The following is a 21,895-nucleotide window of genomic DNA, read 5'->3' as shown; positions in this document are numbered from 1 at the left end:
GGAACAAACTAGCAATTTTGTGGATCTCCATGAGGGTCCATATAGTTTACTCAATAAATATTAGGTTCCTACTTCTAAGGGTTCCTGTAAGAATTAACTGGAGACAATCAACTGAACGTGTTCTTTAATAGGCTCGTTAATTCCTAAGCACTCTCTGAGTACTTACCTGGCATAGTGCTGGAGGCAGAGCCTCTGCCCTCTAGCTCCTAGACAAGTGGGGGAGAGTTCAAAGGCTCATGTTAGGGAAAAAAGACAGTCACTTCTCCATTCCTCTCGGTTCCCGAAGCCTTCATGGATTACCTGCTTCCTCCTAAAAAGAATTCTAGCCAGAATCTACCTTCTCAAGTGATGTTCCTGAGACCCTTCTGCTGGAAGCTCCCGTTAGGAGCGAGGGAGTGGCTGTGGAAGCTGGAGTGGATCCAAGAGCTCGTGCTGAGGCTGCGGGTCTGAAGACAGAAGCTTGGAGACGCTGACCAGAAACTCTTCCTTGGGGGTGCCCACAGCAAGCAGCGTGCGCTGCCCTCTGCTGGCCAGAGAGAGGACGCGCCCAGGGCCGGCCATTGGAATCAGCCAGATAGGGAGGGAAGGGACTTTGTCACAACCTGCTCAGTTTAGACCGAGGAAACTGACTGACGCGGAGGTCACATAACTAACTGGTTGGTGGCATAGTACGGGTTCCTGCAAAGCCTGATGCACACACCTCTGTCCTCGGTGTCCCTCATCAGCCCTTGGAATCGCATCACCGCTCGTCCCCTGAGAGCCGGCCCTCCCCACCTTCCCCCTGCAGCCGCCAGAGGCGGGGCCTGCACCCTGGCAGCGGGCGCCCAGCAGAGATGGGCTGCACCCACCCTCCTCCCGCTCAACCCTCAGGCACAGGATGCCACTATGAGCTCTCTCTGCCAACGGAGACAGTGGCGGAGGGTGGCCCTGGGGCAGCTTCTCCGACATCTGGGAAACGAATGCTGCCACTTTGTTAAATATAAAAATATATAAACTCTATGCATGTACAAGATACCCGCATCAAAATTACTAATATTTCCATTTTAAAAGTTTCCCTTCCTTAGGTAGTCAGTTGGCGCACATGGTGAGAGGGGCTTTGGGGGCTGCAGCAGGCTCTGCAAAAACGTGTCTTTTCAAATCTCGCCCTTACAGCCCGGGATGAGAATTTGCTGTTCGTAATCCTGTGCTATGTACAAAAGACTGAACAGCTGGATATTTAAGAATAAACATTTTCGGTTTAATAGATGAGCTAGAAATGTATCTGGCGCAACATGTTCCATTTGGATGTTACCGTTTCCCCATGTGCCACAGTTTTGCGTGGGCTGAAGTAAACAGGTCAGGCAAAAACAGCGCGAGAGGCGAAGGCAGTGTGTGTGGAGCCGGGAGAAGCGAGCGCCTGGTGCTGCGGCCCTTGCGGCCCCTCCAGGCGGAGAGGAAACCACCGCGCCTGGCTCTGCGTCTCAGCAGAAGAGGGTGTGCGGGGCCTGAGGGTGCTGGCCACAGAGGAAGGTTGATAATGGACGAGTCCGTGAAAATTGTTCTCTCGAGAAACACTAGAAAGGATTGTCCAGGATATTCACCCTCATAAGGAATTTGTTTTTCTGAATGTCCTGGGAGTTTACCTTGCTGGATACAATTTTGTCCCATGTTGGGAGGTTCAGGACGGTCTGAACCCACTGGTCCGCAGTCAGCTGGGAGTTTGAGTACCACCATTCCTGAGAGGGGCAAAGAGAACACGGCCCCGGTCGGTGCTCTCTGGCCGGTGAGATCCAGACGGGTCAGACCAGAAGTGGTCCAATATCCCTGGGCTTCTAAAACCCTGTGCAGCCACAGGCAAAGAATGAATGTTGCTGCCCAAACTACTGACTGTAAATGAACAGGGAAATGTGTACTTTCGTTCATCATTCCACAGATCCTGAGCGTAAGGCCCTGTGCCCGGCACTAGAGTGGTTTTTGCTTCTCAGAGGGGAGAAAAGACAGGCATGCATATATCACACAAACTGTAAAGTGGTGAGGGCCACGAGAGGGGCAGCGACCCTGCTCAAGGGACCTGGAGGAGAGGGAGGGCCCGTGGGAGCTCAGAGTGGAAGAAGAGGAGCACATACCTGAGCTATGGACATGTCACCCCTCCCAGTAAGAGTCCAGAGGCCTGTGGTGGCCTTCCACACCCACAAAACCTCACCGGCCTCGGCCTCGGCCTCTGGGCTCCCTCGGAAGGGTGAGCCCCCACCCAGCCTGCGGGCTGGTGGCACTTACTCTGTTCAGGCTCAGCCAGCACACCTCCAGCATGTTCCCCTGGGTCTCCGAAAGATGCAGGGCTGTGTTCAGGAAGAGGTCGCAGTTCTGCCCGTCACCCATGAGTATGCACACGTAGGCCATGAGGTGGTACAGCCTCGGGAAGAAGACAGGGCCGGTGCTGTTCTGCGTCACCAGGCTCTCCAGGTTCTGAAGAGGAGACCGCAGGTCAGAACCCGAGAGGGGCCGGGTCGCAGGTTTCCCCGCGGAGGGCCTGGGCACCGGTCCAGGATATAAGCCATCGAGGAAAAGGGACGTGTGATCTGCACGCACAGAAGGGAAGCAGAGGGGCAGGACGAGGGATGGCAGGCGGGGCACCCAGACCAAGAGTGCGAGACGGGTGGGTTCACGAGCCCTTCCCTGCAGCCGCCTTTTAAAAATATGTTTTCTTTTGATTTCCAAGGTGGTTGTTCAACATATGGGGGGAAACAAAAAGAACAGCAAAAAATGTCAGTCACCCATAACCCTAGCACCCCAAAGGAAATAATGGTAACAGCTGGGTGCACATTTCCTATTTTATTTCTCTGCCTTTACACACTCTCACACACACACACACTGACTCTCACACTCACACACAGGTGCGCACTCACATACTCACACTCTCACACACACTCAGGCACACACAAGCACACATACACTCACATACGCATTCACTCTCACACACACTCTCTCACACATTCTCACACTCACACTCTCACACATTCTCACACACACACACACTGACTCACACACACACACACACTCAGGCACGCACAAGCACACATACACTCACATACGCATTCACTCTCACACACACTCTCTAACACACATTCTCACACTCTCTCACACATTCTCACACACACTCTCACACACACTCTCTAACACACATTCTCACACTCACACTCACTCACACATTCTCACACACACTCTCTCACACACATTCTCTCTCTCACACACACACACACACACACACACACACCCCACAGTTGGGATTATACTAATCACACTGCAAGGTAACATTTTTTCCTCACTTAACATCCTGTTATGAACATTTTTCAATGACACAGTCCCTTTACATCAGGGCTCACGAATTCGGATGTTGACAGGAGACAGGCAAGCGACACAGATAAGAAGGCTGGATGTAGCTAGGAAGCACAGGGGGTCACGTCCCACTGCAGAAAGTGTGCCCTAGTGTAACCTTGTCAATTCCAGCCAACGGCCACCCTTCAGGAGTGAGGGCCTCGGGTTGCCAGCTACTCAAGTTTTTAAAAGAAGGGTGAGAAATTCAGACTTTTAAATCATGAAATATCCCGATGTTTAAATGCACCGTTCCTGAGTTAGCCAGTTTTCTCTTTGAAGGGCACATCATTTTTCCATTTTCTCCCAGTGCTTTGAGATCAGCATCTCCACAGATACATTTTGTTTGCCTTGGGACAGTTCCTGGCGGGAGCACCGCTGGGACGGTGGTGTGCTCAGTGTGCAGACATGTAAGCATTTGACCAGAATGTTTTCTAGAAAGTGCATGAGGTTGCTTTACAGCATGAAGGTTACACGAACAATGATCGCTGGAGGTTGACAGAGCCCCATTCATGGAAAGCAGAGGGCAGCCTCACCTTGAGTAGCTCGACGCCACTGTCCTGGGCACTCTCCGGCTGCCCTTCGATTTGCTTCTGAAGGTGAAGAACCTGGGCCTCCATGTACCTGCAGATTCCTTGGAAGTAAAGAGCTGTGGGCGTCCTTCTTGGCACTAGACTTTTAGATTTACTGAAAAATATCTGAAAGTCGTCCCACTCCTGGAGTCTGGCATACCTGCACCGCCCCAGAGGAATAAGAAAAGTCAGTGTCGCCCTTGGAAGGGGCGGGTTTTCTGAAATTGGTCACTCTGGAGGTGGCCCTGAAACGTGGGCTTCTGGAAGCCCCCCCGGGGGGAGTTAGGTGGCACGGAGCAAGGGAAGAGCGGAATGCTTTGATGGTTTGAGGTGAGTAGAACTCTTGGGGACTCGGGGAGTACTGGCCACCACTGATTTAACTCTCTGAACTCTGCAGAAACTGAAGCCGATCAGACATTTGGAGCTACACCTTCTGGGGCTTGAAGAAATTGCTTCAGCTCCAAAGAGAGGTGGCCTCGGCCAGTACTACTCAAAGTGTGGGCCACAGAGCGGTGTCATCAGTGTCACATGGATGGTCCTTAGAAATGCAGGCTTTCTGGTCCAACCCAGATCTGCTGAATCAGACGCTCTGGGGATGGGCCAGGGCGCTGTGTTAATAAGCTCTCCAGGGGATTCCAAAGCCACGGCTGGGGAAAGCACTCTCTGGGTAAAGGAGAGTAGGCTAAAATATGAGGATGACTTTTGGACTTTAGATTCCTTGAACTTAAACTCACATAGGCAAGTTAATTTGACTTTGAACTTTAATCTCTTTGGATTTTAATAATTGGCAAAGGTAGTTCATTTTTGGACTTTAATTTCTCCCAGGGAATTTTGATAATAAGAGATCTCTATTCAAATTTAGGACAGCTCTAGTTGGTGGCACTTTGCATAGGAGTGTCTCCACACTGCCATGTAACCTGTTCACCACATCTCTAAACATTGGGCAACGTGGCTGCAGATGTCATTTGAGATGGGAAGTGGAGCCAGGAATGACTTCCAGTTTCGGGGTAGCTGGGGAAGAAATTCCACAAACATCCTGAGCCTTACTGGCCGACTTCCTTGACGTCGAGGCCATGGCTGCAGGCTTGCTGAGCTAGAAAGGTGACGGGGTAAAGGCCCAACCTCGGGTCACGGGGTTGGCGGGGTACGGGCCTGTTTCTTCCTCACCCCTGATCTGGCCCGCGACGCAAAGCCCTCGCCGGTGCCCTGCCCCGCGCCCCTTCCCCGGCCTCCCTCACTACTAAGGGGTCACTTGGTTGACCGCAGACTCTGGGAGAGGAGTTGGGCAGGTGTAGCTCAGCATGTGCCCCTCCCCCGAGAGCCAGCGATGCCCACAGCGAGCACGGCCGGCTCTTCCCTCTGCCTCCATGGGCGAGGCTGCAGCTGCTGAGTGGGTGCAGCTAAGCCTGGGGTTCAACATTAGGAAGCCCGCCTGCTGGCAGATGTCAGCCACACCCTCCGACACCAGCTCTACCAACAACCACTTTCACTATGATTAGGTCTTGGAGAGTGGCACCTGGTGCTGTTTATTAGTCTCCCCCAAACCTCAACCCTCCTCAGGGACAAGGGCTCTTTCCCCTTGTCCCCTGAGCACCCCAGCGTGACATGTGCATAAGAGATGCCCACTGCCTTGCCCACGGCTGAGGCACCATCTCCTCCCCACCTTGGGGAGGGGAATGAACTAGCGGGTGATCCCTGGGTGTTTCAGCGTCAGGCCACGCTGACACCTTCCATCTGTCTCGGGTCACTTATAAATACTTTTTCTTTCTTTTTTAATCTCAAAGAACTCTGCAGCACTGAACGGGCTCAGAGCTGGGGGTCTAGTGACAGGCAGCCCAGTTACCAGATCGCCACGCATGAGTAGAGCCCCAGCAGGGTCCCGCTCTGGAACTTGAGGATCCTGTTGTCTTCGTTCTCCTGGATGAACTCCAAGCACTCGTTGAATGTCCTGTACACGAAGCCTGGACAGAGAGCGGGAGGGCTTTGCTGGGCGGGGGGCTCCTGGGAACTCCCCACTGTGCGGAGGGCCGCACCTCTGACTTCTTTGAGTCCGGGTCCTGGATTGCCACAGCCATGCGACTGCACTGCCTGTGGTGGCCGAGCCCACTTTCGTGGCCGTGCGCGCAGACATGACACAATTCTATAGCGTCGACCAGGCAGGAGTGGGGTTCACACCAGCCCTCCCTGCCCAAGCCCAAGGACTGGCCGTGTGCCACCAGGACTTCTCCACCTCCCCACCCACGCGTCCCCCGCCCATGGCCCCTTTCAAAATCATGTGGGGAAGGCAAGGCCCGGGGGGCCCTCTGGGTTAACATGCACACTCAGGGCTGCCTACTTGGGGGTACCTGGAGGTTATCAGGATTTGTCTTCCAAATCGCCAACAGCCCCCGGTGCACAGACTTCACCATTAGCAACCCTACCCTTCCTTCTCAACCACGGCATGGTACTGCCAGCCACTGTCACTTGTGTGTGAATTGTTGGGACACTTTAACTGGCAGCTTATGGCCAACAGCTTCCTCCAGACGGAATTCTCATCCTTGCACCTTCCAGCCAGCTCCTCAGCTCCCAGCACCAGGCTCTCCCCTTTCCTGCCCTGCACCTCTTCCCGGGGCCCCAGCCCTGCCAGCTGCCGCATCACCCCAACACGGGCGTCACAGCCCAGCTCTCGTGAACCCCGGAGCCACGCTCACCAGAATAAAGCATGATGTCCAGGCAGATGAAGTAGAAGAACGCCTTGCTGCTGATGTGCTGCTCGGCCACGGAGAGGTCCCACAGCCAGCCCAGCGCCTGGATCAGCTTCTTGTGCCTGCGTCAGGTTCGGGGAGGAAGGAATCGAGTCCAGCCCCGTCTACTCTCAGTCCTGCCCAGTGATTCAGAACCAAATGCAACCCTAAAGCTTCAAACCCACCCCTAAACCTCCAGTTGACGCTTCGTTCAAATTGTGCTTTCCCGGCCCTCTGCGATGGGGTGACCAGGGTCAGTCCACGTGGGCCTCTAGTCCTGGCTGCTAGTCTCTGGCATTGCTTCCCCCATGAGGCTTTTCCTGTTCCTTCCACCTAGCGGCGTGGAAGCCTGCCGGCCAGGCTGGGGATGGCTATCTGACCCCTTCAGTCACTGCCAAGGCGATCAGGTGAGCGAGGCTAAGTGCCAAAGAGCAATGGGGTCCACAGCAAGGTAGTGATCAGCGATGTCAGCTCGCTGAACACCATCCTCCCTACCCTTCCTGAGGCCCAGGGTAAAGTGAGCTCAGAACACTCAGTCACTATGGCTTCCTTCCCCTAATTTTGGGAAATGCTTTAAGATAAATACCTGGTTTTCAGGCTGAGACACCTACTGAGCCAGCAGAGGACCTTGTATTGTTTATAGGGATTCTGGAGCAGTGCCCACATCTTCTGGGCACGACAGCCTGAGAAGAAAATAATCCTGGTATATTTCTGGCTATTACTTATGTCTGCATGTCCCATCTGGCTCAGCCAGCCCTTACCTAAGTCAATGGCCAAGTCCAAGTAGCCCATTAAGAACTTGTTGTAGCCCAGGGTATCGGCCACATACGCCATGATCTCAATGCCCTTGCCTTTCAGGGGGAGGCTGATGATCTGCTCCATGGCCAAGACTTCGTAGCTGAACCACATGCCCTGGTAGCCGGACAGCTGGTGGTGCAGTGAGTAGTCCAGGTAGGCCTTGATAATCTGAAACGGCAGGTAGGGGAGGGAAGGGGCGAGACTGAGACGGCGCCCCAAGCAGAAAGCTAGAGACGTCACCTGATGTCTGCTTGGGAATGGAACTGGCCAGTTGGCCAAGCCGTGGGCTTTGGTACAGAAATTAAATCGGGCTTCTGCCACCCCTTCGCCAAACCACCCAGGATAAGCTTGATGGCCCCTCTTGCCCACAGAGGCCTTAAACAAGAATTTTAATTTTTGTGAAAAAATAAAAGCAATAGCTTATATATGTGGTTAGTTTCTTAATATCAAGGTGTTATTTGTGTTGGAAAAAACAGCAAAGAGCCTGGAAAGAACTATCCCCAGGTGAAAACAGTAGTGAGCTCTGGCCGGTTTGGCTCAGTGGTTAGAACGTCGGCGGACTGAAGGGTCCCGGGTTCAATTCCTGGTCAAGGGCACGTACCTTGATTGCAGGCTCGATCCCCAGCCCTGGTTGGGGCGTGTGCGGGAGGCAACCAGTCCATATGCCTCTCTCACATCGATGTTTCTCTCTCTCCCCCCCCCCTTCCACTCTCTCTGAAAAGCAATGGAAAAAATATCCTCAGGTGAGGGTTAACAACAACAAAAAATAATAGTTACCCACTTGTTGGGACTGGGCAAGAGATTAGTGGGAGAAGCGGCACTCTACTGTTTTCTTTATGCACTTCTGTGTTGTTTGATTTGTTAGGACAAGCATGGGTTACTTCTGTAACTTAACAAAAAAGAAAGGTTGGTTTGCTTTTTTAGAGCATGTTTCAAATAAGGCTACCAGAAGGGAAGGATGGCCAGAAATGGTGGTGGGTGAGAGAGGAGTATTGGGCAAATGGAAAGTCCAAACTGCAATAAAGCCTAGGGCTGCCTGGGCTGGGGCCAGGAAACAGTCAACTGCTTCACTTCTGGGGGAGAAGGTCACACCCGGAGGTCAAGCTGCTGGCCAGCGGTCACACCGCAGGCAGGTGGGTCCAAGAAACTACTCTCTGGTGCTCATTCCTCCTATTCTGCGGCACTGACTGCCTCGTCTGGGTCTGAGCCCCCAGGGGCACCTTCCCCAGCTGTTCTGCCCTCAGCCACAGCCATCTCCTTAACTGTGTCTTTTGACTTGCTTTCCAATTTTGTCTTTTCCATTTTATCCTCCCCTGCCCCCAACTACACCACATTTTTTAGGAGAAAGCCCCAAATGTATAGAAGAAGTAAAGCATTTCATTCTATAAATATTTGTTGAGCACCTACTAGGTGCCAGGCACTGTTCTCAGAGCTCAGCATTGAATAGGACAACAGACAAGACATCGGCTCTCACAGAATTTACAGGTTGGTAGGGGACACAGGCCACACACTAACTAAGGAACAAAAATGAACATGTCAGGGGGTAGCCAGCCACTAAAATAGGGTGACAGGCTAGTGAATGGGTGAGGTGGTCAGGAAGGGCACCACTGAGGAGGTGACCTTCATGCTGCAAAGCAGAGAGCCCAGTCAAGGTCACGGGGTGAGCACCCCAGGCAGAGGAAACATCCAGTGCAGAGACCCCCAGACGGATTGGACTTAGATGTCTGAGGATCCAAAAGCGGCCCATTACTGGCCCAGGGAGCTAGGAGAGCATGGCAGGATATAGTCAGAGGTGCGCTTTGAAGGGCCTTATAAATTCTTACCTATTCTGGCCTCCTGAAAGGAACTCATGGTGGGAATTTAAGCCTCCCACGTGTCCAGTGCCCCTCAACCATTTCGCTCAATAACTGATGACTCTGAGAAAGAATTACGGTCCCAGGAGAAGCCCAGACTTGATGGACTTTTATAAAGGAACCAGGTCGCTTTGATTCGATGAGCTGGATTTAGCTTAATCATTTCTTGATGGAGTTTCCTGGCGTTTTCATCATCTAATCAAAGACTTCCCAGGTTATGACCTAGTCTCTAGTGGCTCTCCCTGTGTGGCCCTGAGACCCTTTGGGGGAGGGCAAAAGGGTCTCAGCCAGTTTCTTAATATCAAGGTGTTATTTGTGTCGGGGAAAATAGCGGAAGATCAAAATGGGGGGAGAAAAGCAACCACAAATCTTAGCTCCCCGTCATTACTGTCTCTGCCTTGCAGTGTCTCTGGGCTATTTTACAACTCTGGATGCTGTAGAAAACTGATGCCAATGATTGTTTTTCATAGAAATGGAGATGTTGGTGGAATACAAGTGATTGTTGCCCTTTGACTAGATGAGTTTTGCCTCCTTTCATAAATGGAGTTCTCCTTGGAACCGACCAGTGGTAACTTTTTACTAGTTCTCTCATTAATGAACAAGTCAGTAAAGTCTTTGACACATGAGTCATGATTTTAGCTTTTTATTTTATCTTCCCTTTTCACCCTGGTTCTCTCACAGGGATGTAGAGAAGTTTCCGGGGAGAGCATGAGAGGGAGTGAAGGTGGAAGAGGAGTGGAAATCTGTCTTCATGAAGTCAGGCATTAGGGTATTTGCAAAAATTTATCACATGCCACTCTTCTCACTAAATTTTTTGTTTAGAGAAATATTGTTTTTCCCCCCCATGAAAATGTTAATTATGTTAATATGTAATGGATTTATTACTTTAAAAAATATTTTTAAATATCTGTTTCTGTTTCCTATATCATAATATCAATAGATACAACCCATAGGAGTAAAAGCTATTTGAGGCCCTCCACAATCATTAGCGTGTAAGGGACCCGAGGCCGAAGAGTTGGAGAGCTGCTGGCCTCAGGGCGGCCCCGCCGCAGGGCTTGTATTTGCTCCTCATGATTCTGGGTCCCGACTGGCTTCGGCCACGCTTTTCTCTCCACGTGAGATGCAGAAATTTAAAAAGCAGCTACAGCCCTAGCCAGGTTTGCTCAGCGGTTAGAGTGTCGGACTACGGACTGAAGGGTCCGGGTTCGAATCCCGGCCAAGGGCAGGTACCTCGGTTGCAGGCTCAATCCTGGGGCCAAGTGCAGGAGGCAACAAATGGATGTGTTTCTCTCACCTCGGTGTTTCCCTCTGTCTCTCTCTCCCCCTTCCGCTCTCTCTGAAAAGCAATGGACAAAATATCCTCGAGTGCGGGTTCGAAAGGAAAGGCAGCCGCGACAGCACCCTACCTGGAAGTCATCTTGCGTTTCCAGGGCCGTGTTCACGCCCATCAGAGCTGCCAGGTGGGCGAAGTACTTGTAGTGGAAAAAGCAGTTCAAGCTGTAGATCTTCCACAGCAAGGAGAAGCAGTTGGCTTGCTGGTGGAGCTCCGCCAGCCGCTTCTTCCTGCGAGATGGAGGGCACACGGGCACGGGTCAGGGAGGAGGGTGCCAGCAGCAGCGCCCGGCGCGGGGCGGGGAGCGCGGGCCCTGGCCGCCGCCTCCACCGGCAAGCGCATCAGCTCTCAGGAAGCACAGGCCCGGCCCTGCGGAGCGGGGCCAGGACACCGACTGGGCGAGAATTAAGCTAATTCATGTGAATCAGCGGCCGGGTCATTCGGTCACTGGGTCACTGGGTCATGGCATTGAAGTGAAGCCACTTAAAAAGCACATTTTTATCGGTCAGCCACATTCGATTCTGACGACAACCCTGCAAGGAAAGGCTGAGTACGGTGGAACCTCGGTTCTCGCGCCTAGTCCGTCCCGGAAGGCTGTTCAAGAAGTGATTTGTTTGAAAACCGAAGCATTTTTCCCATTGGAAATCATGTAAATTGAATTAACCCGTTCCAGACCCTGAACGACACCCTGTTTTAACTTTTCCTAAGCATAGTACACATCTAAGCTCTGTCGTTGTTCTCATAAGTTTCCTTTCACGTTGCTGCTCTCACTAACCGTAGGACCCATGGTGACTTACTGCACGGATTTAATAATAATAAAGCAGCAACAAAAGCAAAAACACACAGAAATCTTCACAGCACAGCTTCCTGAGATGTTGACAACGTGAGGTTAGCAGGAACATGACTCACACTCCCGCACTCTCCCCTTTGGCCGTCGTCCGAGAGCCTTGTGACTGATCATACAGGTATCAGCGCGAGAGGGTTGTCAGGTAGAGAAGCGAATTGTTCGAGACGGGAGATGTTCGAGAACTGAGGTTTGACTGTAATTAACCCCATTTTACATAAGCAGAAGGTGAGAGTCAGACAGGTTAAGTAATTAACTCAGAGTCACACAACTAGGATGTAGGGGCGCCAGGACCCACGCTTGCCTACCTCTGGCATGTTGCTCTCAGCGGCTGGGTCTCAGCTCAAGGGAGGAACCGACCGATTTTAACTACTACATTCTGCCATGGTCTCTATGCATCCCTCCAAATTCACATGTTGAACTCGAACCCCCAAAAGTAATGATAGTAGCCAGCGAGGCCTTTGAGAGGTGATCAGGTCATGAGGGTGGAGCCCTTTGGGAGTGGGATTAGTGCTATTAGAGATCCAGAGAGCCTCCCCCAGCCCTTTCCACCACGTGGGGGCACAACGGGAAGTTTGCGACCCCAAGAGGGCCCTCGCACGAGCATGCTGGCACCCTGATCTCAGACGCCCAGCCTCCAGAACTGCTTTGGGGTCCGACCATTGGCATATGTGCAGGCCTCCCTCCTCTGGGAGTGAGATGCAAACCCAGCTCTCACGGCTCCTTCCCTTACCCTGGTGGTGAGAGCTCCTGGGCCTGCTGATTCAAATAATGAAAATGTCTGGTTTTCTCAACATGCGTATAGAAAAACACAGAGATGAAGGTGTCGGGGAAAATCCGGTCGAGGAGCTTCAGTGCCTTCTTCAGCATTTTCTTGGCAAGTACCATCTGGCCCATGTTGAAACAGACCTACGTGGGGAAAGGAGAAAAAGCAGTGACTCTGGTCTTAGTTGGTGGGTTCCAACAATACTAGGGTTCCAATCAGAAGATGGTCATTTATGGCCCAGGAACAATGTCCCCGTGCGTAGTGGTGTTTCTTGAATGTGTGCATGGGAGGATGGTTGAATGACTAGCATTTAGCATCTTTGGTGTGAATCATCTACCTCGGAGAAAATGTTTACCCATTCATGTCCATTTTGGGGGTCTGTTAGAACAACATTTCATAAAGATGTCAAGAAAGACAAGGAAGATCTTATTGCTGGCAAGGGATGGTGAGGAGGTTTGAGTGCAGGCACTTGGGGTTCTGGAGTCTTGGAAAAGGACCTTGGGTGGGGTGGGGGGCGGATGCACAAAGTGCAGGGGTGGTGTCCATGTCTTCCGTGTACATCCCCAGTGGCAAATCATAAAACAGTCATGTCTTCAATGGTTTCTTACCTGACCTTTGAGGCTATAGAAGATGGCAGACTCAAAAGTCTGACTCACAGACTTTTTTTGCTTGAGAATTTTCAGCAGCCTCTCCCCCTCATTCAAGTACGTGTATGCCTGCAAAGATGGAAGGTGCTGAGTCAGCGGGGACGCAGACCACAGAGGGGCCATTGCCCCAGGCTCCACAGAAGGGGGAGAACCAGGGGCCACTCCAGGTCCCAACTCCACCTCCATCCCCGCTCCTGATCAGACAGAGCCTCCAAACTCTGGACAGGAATGGGATGGGTGACGCCCTGCTGAAGACACAGGCCACCTTCATGTCCATCTCTGTCCACCTGATCACTCGTTCTAGAGGATGAATCTACAAGTCTCTCCACTCCTCCTGTTGTCACATTAGTCACCTTACCTGAAATCTCTCCAGGGCAAATGCCTCCTCTGAATAATTCCATCCCCAGCCTCCCTTATTTCCAACAACACATTCACGGCCCTGATACATCCCCACGTCTATGAGAAGCTGGTCTCTGCTGTTGGGACGAGTTATGACTTGCCCCCATTTCCCTTCCCAGGGCCACCTTTGGGGAAATGGGAGAGGAAGGGATGGCCCTGAGCACCTCTCCTTACTCATCCTTCAACCTCTTATGACATTGCCAGACAGGGGAGTCCCGGCATGTGTGACCCCAGGCAAGGTCAGGCTCGAAGAGGTGAAGTGACAGCCCAGGGGCACGTGTGGGAGGCAGGAGCAAAATGTGAGTTTGCAGCCAGCGGGTCCCACCAGGCTTTCTCTGGTGGGAGAGGGGTGCCAATGGCACATCTGGAGCCTTACTCTGAGCCCAGCTTTCAACCCTTGTCTTCCTGGCACTTCACTCCCTGCAGGTTTAGCAAGTTGGCCCCAGGGCTCCCAAAACCTTCTCTTCCTGGGACTCACTGGCCTTATTCCCCCCACTCCCCATATGTGTATAAAATGTACTGAGGAGACTTTCATTCTTAACATACATACTTGAGAGAACTGGGGCTTGCTAACACCTTGAAGGGTTTAGTTTTAAGGGTGTGTAAATCTAAGGTATGAGGGTCGGTTAGGCTGCTGTGATAGATGAGACTGTACAGTATGGGGCAGACCACCAGGGTGGGCTGAGGACTGCAGGCCTGGCTACTCGGGGGTGTGAAGCTGGCAGAGCCAGGTGAAGCCAGGCCCAGAAAGGCACTTCCTCAAGTGAGTTCATGGAAGGTGAGTCCAGCCAGCTGCTCCATGGAAAGTGACATAAAGTCAAGTTTGAGAGACGCAATAGGCCCCAGCCCTAGCCTGACCCCTAGGGAGACTGATGCTATCTTAGCACCTTAAAGCCCTGACATCTGCCAGAAAGAAACCTATTCAGCTGCGCCCCAGCTCACTGAACAATGAATTCTCCACTCACTCTCTGTGTCCAGTCCCCACAGTTCTAAGGGCACATCGCCCTGGAACAGTATTTACCCTTACCCCGGAGAAGAGCTCACCAGGGCCTGGTGGTCTGAAGGTATGTATGAGAATTTAGTGCAAATTATGTGAAGACAAAGGGTGCAAGCCTCTCTGGAGGTCACAAGATTAAAACCCGGTTCGCACTTATCCAAAGACCTACAAGTGTTTGGGGAAGGCAGAGGGTAAGGGCTGTGGTGGCACTGCTGAGGGAGCCTGGGGAGACTGAAGCAATAAATTCACCGCAGGTTTCTCCAGGTGGCAGTATATTAAATGGCGCATAATGCTATTTGCAATTTGTCCTCACTTTTTGTCTCAATCTCAGGTCATTTCCTGTCTGAGCAATTTGATTTCCAGAAGAAGGGGTGCTGGGGGGAAGCAGGCTGCAGGCCCCTCTGGCTCCTGGAAGAGAGCTGGGTGGAGGCAGCTTACCATGTAATTGTCCTCCAAGGTGAGATAAGCAGACGCCGTCTCTAGGAAGTAATACAAGGCCTTGTTGTTTTCTCCCAAAGCCAGAAAATGGTAGGCCAGGGGCATGACCACCACCTCTAGGATCTCCTCGCACTGGCACAATTCCAAAGGGATGATGTCTTCCTGAGACGGGCTCATCTTTGATATAATGATGTCAAAGAAACTCAAGATCTTTTCTTTGATTTCTTCAGAACTGTCCAAATGCAGAAATAAATGGGAGTAATAAAGAGCAGGTATAGTTTTTGATATGAAAACATCTTTACAGACTAAGAAAAGAGCAAGATGAGAAAACCTAATGTGGGCACCACTGACCAAGCTCCCCACGCATCTCAGTGTTTCTCCACTTGGCCTCGGAGGCCCGAGTTCCTGGCCAGACCCGGGACTGTAGCAGTTGGAACTGAATGACAATCGTCCGCGCTGTACCCCCTAAGCACTTACATATGCCCTGTACCTGGTATTTTCTGAAAATATATCAGACTTCCTCGGAATCTCTATTTTGGCAAAGGTGATCTCTTCTTCAGCTAGAAAACAAGCAAACAAGTGGTATGGGTCAGTTAGACATTCTGCCCGGCGCAGATGTCTGGTGTTCGGTTATAAAGGGCAGAGAACCTTGACTTTCCAACCTCCGGTCAGCCCTGGCCGGGTGGCTCGGTTGGTTAGAGCAGCGTCTGTGCACCAAAAGGTTGCGGCTCGATCGCCGGTTGGGGCACATGCCTGGGTTTCAGGTCTGATCCCTCATCAGGGCTTGTACGAGGGCAACCAATCAACGCTTCTCTCTCACTTCGACGTTTCTCTCTCTCTCCCTTCTTTTCTTCTCTAAAATCAATAAACATCCTCAATGAGGATTTTAAAAACCCAAAAAACCCCTTCAGTCCATCCTAACTTCAATCTGTTAGAAAATTCCATAATGACCTTAAATCAGAGAACAAATGAGGGTTGTCTCACCTAGATGCTTCTCCAGGGAGGCAGAAGGGAAACCCCAGGGCAGGGCAGGGACTTGTCATCTCTTAGTGACGGAGACAGAACTAGAACCTAGGTCTGCTGGCTTCAAGCGGATGCTTTACTCCGTGGATCTTTTAATTTATAAAAATTCAGTTGAAGCCCCTCGTTATCACCTTCTGAAAGACTTCTGTGCCCTTGCTCCCACAGAGTGATGCCCGACGACCTCCGGGCGGCCTCTCTCGCCCTCCTTAGCAGGCTGCGTGAGGGTTAACTTGCCTGCACCCCTGCCCCACCCCCAAAGTGCCATCTGGGAGCTGAATAAATTGACTGATGCCTCTATCCTCCCACTTAAACTGTCCTTGTCAAGGTCACCAGTGGCCACCATGTTGCTAAATCCAAAGATTACTTCTTTGTAACCTTTTCAATACAACTGACCGCTCCCCTAACTGGCTTTTGTGACACCCACTCTCTCCACTCCCTTCCTCCTCGGCTCCTGCGCCTCCACCGACATTCCAAATGTTGGTAAGCCCTTTGGTCCTGGACCCCCTTCTTCGTCCATTTTTCTTTTCCTCAGTAATTTCATCTGCCCTTGACTTTAAATTCCATCCATATGCCGACAACTTTCAATTGTTTATCTCTAAGTCCTGACATCTGCCCTTAATCTACGGATCCGTGAAAACCCCTCACACATTCTTTCCGAAACTCTGGGAGGGCAGCTCAGTCCAGCTGATTTTCATATCAGCCCTTGAAGGTGGAGGGTTATTTTCATTTTATACATGAGGAAATTGAGGTTCTGGAAGCCTCAGTGCAGCCACTCCAGCCCTCTAGCGTGGGGTGGGCCCCTTCTTCCGTGTCCTTGAACTCACTAGGGCTGAGATGATGAAGGAAGCAACCAACCTGAGGGCACAGGGAACCTCATGGTTCTCACCAAGGACATCTCTTCACAAATCCAGGCCCTCTCCACACTCTCCTCATGTTTATGTCTTGGATCTGGAAGAAGGCTCCAAGATTATAACTGATTCTCAGCTATTTCCTTCATAAATTCTGTTTATCCATCTATTTACCTCACTTTGGTTTGCAGCATCCATTGTATTTTAGTGCTTGGCAAAAATTTCAATTTCAACATCATGTTACAGATATACTACTTTTATAACAGTCATTAAAAAAACCTAGTTCCAATTTTTCAAAACTATAATGCATGGGGGGAAATGTAACATACTAGTAATAAACACTAGGCTCAGCTACTTGTGCATTCCCTTGATGTCTTCCTTGCCCCAGTGGGATGACACTACTAAAGGCTCATCATCTTTGTGCAGAAAGGGGGACTTGAAACCCTCATATACAGACTCTCTCTAAGAGACCTGAAGGCTCTTGACCTGACCTCTCTTTTTTTAGAGAGGGAGACTGGCCAGTGCGTTATTGCAGTGGCAAGGACAGGCTAGGACCACAGTGCTCAGCTGCTTCCTCCTTGATCAAGTGTTGCAAGAGGACTGAAAGGGAATCGCCTTCCTCACGCAGGGTCTCCAGTGACCCTGGCCAGTATTGCCTCAAAGTCCAGCCCTGCACATCGGAAAGCTCAGGTGTCAGGGGACAGAAATGAGCTTGGAAGTTAATGGACCTGGGATTGAATAAAGTCAGCCACTTGTTCTGGGGTATTACACAAGCTCTTTCATCTTCCAGAAGCTCAATTTCCTCATGTATAAAATGAAAATAACCCTCCACCTTCAAGGGCTGATATGAAAATCAAATGACAGCACAGGTAAAATAGAGAACAAGGATTTATTTTGTACCTACTATGTGCTAGGCACTTCACTCACATTTCTTCCCAATTTTTAATATCCATGTAATATAGGAATCCTCTACTTATGGTCTCTGCTTTTCCAGGCAGATTTAGCCATAATCAGCAAGGCTGTTGGCCAGGGGTTCCCACAGGTAGGGCCTGCCTTGTCTGACACGGGTCATGCCTGTGAGAACTGGGTCCCCGGGCCCGTGAGCTCTACCCCCTGAATCCTCCACTGTGATTTCCCAGATGCTTGGCTGGTTTGTGTTATCAGTTTGTGACCTCCTCACTTTGGCTTCCCAGATGGCCCTGAACCCACCAAGTCCTGTTCGCCAGGGCCCTGACCTGCTCAGCCCGGCAGGCCTCTCCCTTCATTGTCTCCTTCTGCTGGAACCTCAGCCAAACTCCACTGACAAAATGAGGACATTCTCATCTCCCTCGTGGCCTGGTTCTTGCTCTCACCACACCACATCAGACCCCACCCCACCCCACCCCTAGGGTTCCATCCCTGGGGTGAATGGCACTGGGTCTGTTTTATCCCTTTGGACATTTCAATTCAAACTGGACACACCCCATTTTGCCAGAGTCCTTACCCCAAATCCTCCCAGACAGTCTCGCAGTGAGACTGGTTTTGCCAAGCTCCACCACACATAGGCCCCCCGCCCCTCTGCTGCTGAAGTCTCAAGACTCAGTTGTGCCCACACCCTGGGGGACCTGAAACCCTCACATTCCCCAGGAATGGTTAGGATTAATTAAGAAAGAAGTCAGTTTACTTTTGAATCCCTGGGATTTGGCCATCTGCCTGATGGAGTCCATGTCTAGAGAGTTGAGCCGAATGTCCACTGTGAAGTGGTGATAGGGAATGAAGTCCCCGCTCCTGCACCGGTCACACTTATGGGCATTTTCCTCTAAGAAGCGGGCGCATTTCAAGTGCATGGACACCTTCTGGTCCTTGAGCCACAGCTCGTAGGCTGTCTTCTGCATCATCGGTCTGCAGAACCGAATGATGTGGCACTCGATGACCTCGCTCTCCAGTTCCCGGAGCCCTTCCTCCTCCCTGTAAGCTAGAGAACAGAGGGGGCTTTTCAGCCAGGCGGGGGCACAAGCCAGCCCCACCACCTACCGCGGATCAGCTCCTTGGTTCAGATGTGCCTGTAACTGAGGGGAAATATGGGTCCCTTCCCAGCTCTACTCACCCTGTCCTTCGCTGGGCTTCAGAGACAAGGAGCGGTAATTCACCTCAAAGGAGGCAGCATTCTGCTTGAGCGCCATCCGGAGCTCCTTGCCGTTCCGGAAGCAGTCAAAGACGCTGGCCTCCACCAGGGTGGCCAGGGCCTTAATCATCATCTTCATGTTCCAGCACGGGAGAACCTCGAACAGCAGCTCGGTGGTGAAGGTCAGCCCGATGATGGCCGCGCACCTCACCAGCATCTGGTGGGAGAGGCTCATGCTGTCCAGCTGGACCAGAGAGATTTCTGCAGGTGCAAAGCCACACAGTAGGGAGCTGGTCATCTGTTTTTATCAGATACACGCCAGAGACGGACCCCTGTCCTGCTCTACAGCTCTCGTCCGCAGAAACCCGGCCAAGCGAGGCCAAAAGAAGCGTTTGCTCGGGGCCACTTCACAGGGTGCTTGTGCTGGAAGCACGAGAAACGCAGAAGCTGTGGTCTAACGGCAGGCTTGGCACAAAGGCCAGACGACAGTGAGACTGCCCTCAAGGTGTTCTGATGTCTTAAAGTGTGACAAGGGTGAGGCGCAGCAGGTGGAAGGAACAGGGCCTGCGTCATGTTCTGTGCTGACTATCTAGCTGTCTTTTCTTCACTGGCTGCTCTTTCTTCGGGACCCCCAAGCAGGGAGGCTTCCCTCTGTCTTCCCCAGCAATTCCTTTATTCTGGTGACAATCCGTCACCATCTCTATGCTCATGACAAAGTGTCAGAGAGCTCGCAGCACCGATCCCAACTTCTCATCTAAATCAGTATCATAGCTCACAAGGCCTCCCGGACATCAGACCAGAGTGTCATTACGTCACCCTCATCGGACAAAATGAGAGCTCAACTTGTCTATAGAACGCTATAGAGGCCACCGTCACCCTCATCGGGGACAAAATGAGAGCTCAACTTGTCCATAGAACGCTATAGAGGCCACCGTCCCATGCCGCTAGACACAGTAAATGGAAACACAGAAATGAGCTAGAAGCTCTTTTGTAGACTGAGAACCCTGAGGCACCCCTGGGTCACCTTTGAAGCATCTGATGTTCTTTATAGACGGCGTGAATCAGAGCTGAGTGTACACAAGAACGTGGCCGGAAAATCGTTTTCTTTAAAATGGTAATAATACATTTCTGATATAAATTCCCTTCTCAGTCATCTCTTATAAAAGCAGATGGCAGAAAAGTTTTCGGTATTACTTTTCTCTCGTTACTTGATTTCTGCTTAATTGAAAATGTACTGTACCTCATTCTTGTATGCAGTTGAAGAAAACTTTGTGCAAATCAGACACCAAAATATGCACAGAGGGAGGTGACTCCTAATTAGCAGCAGAAAAACCCCACCTACTTGGAGCTCCCGCCCCCCCGCCCCAGGGAAACACAAAACAAGCCAGCAAAACAAGCCATGCCAGGGGTTAGTATGATCTTTTCTCACTTTCACACCCTAGTCCCAGAGCGGGGGGGGGGGGGGGGGGGGGGGGGGTGACGACGGGGAGTGGGGGGGCACACACACCATCCGGCCCTTGGGCATATACGGCCAGAGAAATCGTTTGGTCTCACCCTGCCAAGGCAATCACAGGCGGGACTCGAAATTCAATAAATCTAGGAGCTAGAGGAAGCAGAGGGCACCAGGTGGAATTGTCTGTACCTTTCAGTGACGCCGGTGGTGACAGGTTCTTCAATCTGATGCCGCTAGAGAGCTTGCAAACTTCTTCACTCCCCTCCTCAGTGCCTAGCGTGAATGGTTTTAACTGCTCCGTTGGCTTAGCAACGTTCTCTACCAGGAGGTAATGGGAAAGAAAAGGTGACAGTTACTGCTCTGAAATTATCCTGACTTTCTGGTGAACTTTGAGGTGGGTCTCGCGTGAGGAGGAGCAGGCAGAGGTGTGTGTTGGCTCACCAAATAGTCTGGAATACTGTGTATTAGGTAAAACTGATATAAGAAAAACATAAATTTATTTAGAAGATGTTTGTCCCACCCTGGCCGGTGTGGGTCAGTGGTTAGAGCATTGGCCCACACACGAAGGGTTGCTGGTTCAATTCCCGGTCAAGGGGAAGTACCCGGGTTGCAGGTTCTCTCCTGGCCCTGGTTGGGGAGCCAGCTAGAGGAAACCAATCCATGTGTCTCTCTCACCTCTCTCTCTGTCTCCCTCATTTCCACTCTCTCTAAAAAAAAAAAAAAATCAATGGAAAAAATATCCTCAGGGGAAGATTAACAGCAACAAAAAACAAACAAACATGTTTTGTGCCTCTGCTTCCACCCCTGGCCCCAAACAAAAACTATTGGAAGTACATGCAGCTTTACAAAAATTTGATTCAAAGAGTATCAGGATGTATCTTACAGTATATAATAACATATATTTCACACACGTTCAGATACCCACACTCAGATGCCAACACACTCATGAGGAGCCAGAACTCTACTTCTGACATGGTTAGTACCAGAAGGACATATTAAAAATGGTGAGGCTTGACTGGTAAACTTGCCTCATAGTTTTGTCTTCTGGGACTCCAAGAGGCTACGCTCTATGTTCTCTCACAGTCCACAGTCAGAGGCCTCAGGTCCCACACAGTCCCTGACTCCCCAAACCCTCTGACCCCCGGGAGGCCGCCTGCGGACGGCCCAGTCTGCCGCCCTCCGCAGGGCAGGGAAAACTGCCGGGGACTCACTGAACAGGTTATTCCAGGACACGTTGGCCTTTTCCTCAGACTCCGTCTGCTGGAAGATGAGCACCCTGTGCTGGTCGAGGTTTTTTAGCAATTCTTCGCAGTAAAATGGGATCCCGCAGCTTCCCTCCACCAGGTACCTGTAGTGCACACGAGGCAACTGCTTACCTGGAGGAGCCACCTTTCCAGGAGGAGCGTTTGCGACTTCTCAGCCACTGGAAAATGATCTCTTCTCATTCTCCACGGCTTTCCATGTATTTTCCATTTTTAGGGATTGCTTTTTCTTTTCTTTTTTTTCTCCTAATTACATAAAACATTTACCATCTTTCCAAAGCCAAAACTATAAAATAAGGCACATCCTCAGCCTTGCTTCCCTTCCTCGCCTTCTAAGTGACCATTTTCATTCATTTCTGGTTTATATGTTCAATGTTTCTTCCAGAAGCAAGGCAACCTTACCAGAAAGAACTGAGGCAGACACCAGGTGAGCTGTGAACAGCCAGCTAAAGGCGAGGTGTTGCCTGTGTGCTTCGGGGGACTC

The 21,895-nt window shown here is 51.2% G+C and overlaps 1 protein-coding gene across 1 annotated transcript in view; it reads right to left on the bottom strand.

The window, feature by feature from the left end:
• Positions 1-1,553: 1,553 nt before the first annotated feature.
• Positions 1,554-21,895, bottom strand: part of ADCY10 (adenylate cyclase 10) — a 47,696-nt gene continuing 27,354 nt past the window's right edge. The window contains exons 17-32 of the mRNA XM_016202361.2: positions 21,361-21,497; positions 20,339-20,467; positions 18,679-18,957; positions 18,256-18,546; positions 15,212-15,281; positions 14,722-14,953; positions 12,849-12,956; positions 12,208-12,383; positions 10,704-10,860; positions 7,408-7,612; positions 7,233-7,329; positions 6,614-6,729; positions 5,767-5,884; positions 3,888-4,083; positions 2,257-2,445; positions 1,554-1,715 (exon numbers count right to left, since the gene is read on the bottom strand). Of these exons, the coding sequence (XP_016057847.2) occupies positions 1,554-1,715; positions 2,257-2,445; positions 3,888-4,083; positions 5,767-5,884; positions 6,614-6,729; positions 7,233-7,329; positions 7,408-7,612; positions 10,704-10,860; positions 12,208-12,383; positions 12,849-12,956; positions 14,722-14,953; positions 15,212-15,281; positions 18,256-18,546; positions 18,679-18,957; positions 20,339-20,467; positions 21,361-21,497 (2,662 nt within the window). The remainder of the gene's footprint in view (positions 1,716-2,256; positions 2,446-3,887; positions 4,084-5,766; positions 5,885-6,613; positions 6,730-7,232; positions 7,330-7,407; positions 7,613-10,703; positions 10,861-12,207; positions 12,384-12,848; positions 12,957-14,721; positions 14,954-15,211; positions 15,282-18,255; positions 18,547-18,678; positions 18,958-20,338; positions 20,468-21,360; positions 21,498-21,895) is intronic.

The sequence above is a fragment of the Miniopterus natalensis genome, chromosome 19, assembly GCF_054644295.1.
Source record: "Miniopterus natalensis isolate mMinNat1 chromosome 19, mMinNat1.hap1, whole genome shotgun sequence".
Taxonomy (NCBI): domain Eukaryota; kingdom Metazoa; phylum Chordata; class Mammalia; order Chiroptera; family Miniopteridae; genus Miniopterus; species Miniopterus natalensis.
Note: the sequence above shows the minus strand (reverse complement) of the source record. Positions and strands in the feature narration are given on the sequence as shown.